The 3,307-nt window shown below is 43.6% G+C and overlaps 1 protein-coding gene across 1 annotated transcript; it reads left to right on the top strand.

Moving 5' to 3' along the window:
- The first annotated feature begins 2,228 nt into the window (after positions 1–2,228).
- On the top strand, positions 2,229–2,960 carry LOC120875560 (tumor protein D55-like). Its single transcript, XM_040260945.1, has one exon. The coding sequence runs from the start codon at positions 2,229–2,231 to the stop codon at positions 2,958–2,960; it is 732 nt and encodes a 243-aa protein (XP_040116879.1).
- The last annotated feature ends 347 nt before the right edge of the window (positions 2,961–3,307 follow it).

The raw sequence follows: 3,307 nt of genomic DNA, 5'->3' as shown, positions 1-3,307 counted from the left end.
CATAAATAGCATCAGAAAGCATAAATAGCATCAGAAGTGCATAAATAGCATCAGAAAGCTTTCAGTTTCAGACTAACAGTTTTGTAAGCCTTGCTGTATAATACAGATTATTTCATTGTCTAATATAGAGACGTGAGCTTCTAAAGTCATGAGGCAGTAGCTCAGTATTTTACATCTTAAAAAAACAGTTTATTCAAATAGTTTCTTAGAATCACTATAAATCAAGTGAAATTTCATTTGAAAGATCTATGTTTCCAAAATACATGAGTTTGTTGTACATAGTTATGCATAAGCCTAATAAAATGGATTATTTCATTGTGTTACCTATTTTTCCAGGTCTACTCAGGTCAGAACATTACTAGATAGGAGGCCCCCTTCCAGAGGCTATATTTTGATTTGGAATCTGGAAACAAAGTTGCTCAGAGAGGACAGGTCAATTTTGTATGAGAGAAATCATTACTCTACAAAAAGAATCAAACTTAACAAAAGATTTCATACACTAAACTAAAGGGTGAGGAAACAGAAAAATAAGAAAATAGGCAGTGAGGTTGGTGGCTGCAACAATTCAGAGGATAATCAAGTGCAGACTCAAATCCAGTGATGTGGAATCTCGGCTTGGAATAGACAAATGTGTGCTCCAGATTATTTAGCTTAATTCAGAGGTTTCTTTGCCCTTCACCTTCAGTTTTGAAAGAAGAATACTGGTTCAGAGTCAGAACGTTCCTGAAACCACTAGTGTTTCTGCAGGCAATGGAAGAAGAGTCTACCCTCTGGAACAAAACAGTTTTTAAGCAGTCGTTATTGCCCTTTTCAGGCCTTTATACATACAGGCAAATCCCTTATCAGCCTTCATGTTTCCACAAGGGCAATCCTCATTTTTTTTAATCTAGGGAGGCAGTGCTTCAAGGTAAGCCAATAATAAACACTACTGAGCTATATGAAAGGATTATTAAATATAAAGCCAAAGGTTTATAGTTGGTTTGGATGCCCAGCTAGATGCTTCACTGTAGCTATATAGACATCAGTATGGCAAATTGCTGAAATCTGCTGAGGATCATATCACCTTCCACAAGATCATGCTTGTAAGGATTACCAGAATATCCAACAAAACCACTAGAAACTAAGACCTGCTCAAGGCTATTCCCTGGGAATGGGCAGCCAGGTAATAAGCTAAGTGATACCTAGCCACCTGCTCTCACTGGACTGAAGTCTTGATTTTTCCACTCTATAAGTTACCAGCTCTGATTGAAGTAGGAGATATGGTAGCTTGGCACCCTGATAGAGCCTGTTCAACTACTACTACTACTTTTCTGTGCGGACCACCTCCCACAACTGATAACTGTGTATGTGGACAGACATGCCCTCAGAAATGTAAGTGGATGCTTGGAAAAGAAAAAAAAAAAATTGAAAACCCATGAATATATCTGCATATATCATATTTCTTCTCTCTTAAATTCTCATAATACAGTAACCTTTGCTTTTCTTAAGCTTAAACTTGACACAACTATTATAAATTTACTAATTCTCCCTCCCTTTCCTTCCTCAAAATGACAGACAGTTGTGACTGGTCAGGCTCATTTTCTAAGCTCCACCACCCCAAGCCTCTGGCACTGTTCATACTTCATACCATGGGGGCACTGTTAAATTTAAGAGCTTTGAGGGGGCCTTCAAATACACTTTATAAGTGGTGCCAGAAGTTTCTCAGGCCCCTTTGGGAACTTCGGAAGGGAAAATTGGGAGGGTACCCATTGGAGTTCTAGACTCCCTGTCCCACTTTGAGGTGGTTTTTATTTATTTCATGCATGAGGCTTTGTTATAAATCTGTTAGCACAAAAAAGTTCAACTGATTTTCAGTGTTTTTTAAATGGCTGCTGTGATGGAAAGAGGTCCGTACACGGAGTCAGATTTGGTTTGAAGGCCAGAACCAGTCATCCACTGAGGTAGGAGGGCAAATACCTCTCCCTGACAACTGCTGCAGTACCTACCTCACAGGGACGTTGTGATGTCGAAGCTGCTATGAATATTGGAGGCGCAGGCACTGAGCCTAAGTTCCGCCCTCCGCCGCCTTCAGGCCGGAAGTCCGACCTCCACAACCCCAACCCAACTTACCCTACCCTCCAGCCACCGCCCCCAACCCTAGCCGGAAGTGGACCCTATAAACTAAGGCATCTACTCCGCAGCCAGGACATTCACTCACTGGCCAAGGCGTCCGTTCTACCAGCCAAGACATGGATCCTTCCTGCCTAGAGTCCCACCCCACCCTAGAGTCTGACCCTGAAGGCCTAGACTTCAACTATGCTGGCCAAGACTGTTTCTCCTCTGGTCACGAGTTCGACTCGCTCTACCAAGAACTGGACCTGGACTCTCTTAATGAAGATCTTCTTTCTCAGTCTATGCCAGACTCCTTGACAGAAACCTCTGCAGGCCCTTATGAATCCCACTTGACTGCCAAACCAGAGGATCTCACTGAGGCAGAGCAAAAGGAGCTCAAATCTGAGCTTGCTAAACTGGAGGCAGAAATTGTAATGCTACGCCAAGCACTGGCAGCCAAAGAGAGACGCTGTGTGGAGCTCAAGAAGAAGCTGGGCCTTACGGCCTTCCTGGGGCTGAGGCAGAATCTGTCCAAGAGCTGGCACGACGTTCAGGTCTCCAACGCCTACGTGAAACAAAAGACGTCAGCTGCCCTCTCCACCATGGGCTCTGCCATCTGTAGGAAGCTTGGAGACATGAAGAAATCAGTCACATTCAAATCCTTTGAAGGTCTTATGGGGACAATCAAGTCCAGAGTCGCAGATGGCAGAGAGCTTGGCAGTGACTGTCTTCCTTCTTCAGCAGGGAGTGGGGATGATCCACTCCCAGTTTCTGGGAGTAGGGATGATCCACTCCCGGTGTCAGGGAGTGGGAATGATCCAGTTCTGGCAAGTAGGGATGACCTACTCCCCTTTCTGGAGCCAGAATGAGCTCGTTGGTTAACTTGCCTGGCCACCTAACCAGTCCAAGAACTCCCTTCCGTGATCCTAACTGCAACTCTGCCCATCAAAAACAAGTAACCAAACCACAATGGTAAAGTGAATTTAGGAAACGAAGAGAGTCCAGTTTTGAGAAAAGCAATCCCCGTTTGTACATAGATATTTGCTACTGTTGAGATGAAAAATCCAGCGTTTCGTACCCAGTTATTTTACAGTGAAGTTTGTAGATGAAATGTATCACTATACTAGCCTTCCTGGGGTTGCATTTAAATGGACAGGAGTTTGGTTCCAGAGGGGTTTTAGGCCAAAGCCAAAACTTCTTTTTTTGGAAAAACTGT

The sequence above is a fragment of the Oryx dammah genome, unplaced genomic scaffold, assembly GCF_014754425.2.
Source record: "Oryx dammah isolate SB20612 unplaced genomic scaffold, SCBI_Odam_1.1 HiC_scaffold_1, whole genome shotgun sequence".
Taxonomy (NCBI): Eukaryota; Metazoa; Chordata; class Mammalia; order Artiodactyla; family Bovidae; genus Oryx; species Oryx dammah.
The sequence above is the reverse complement of the archived record's forward strand: the minus strand, read 5'-3'. Positions and strand labels throughout refer to the sequence as shown.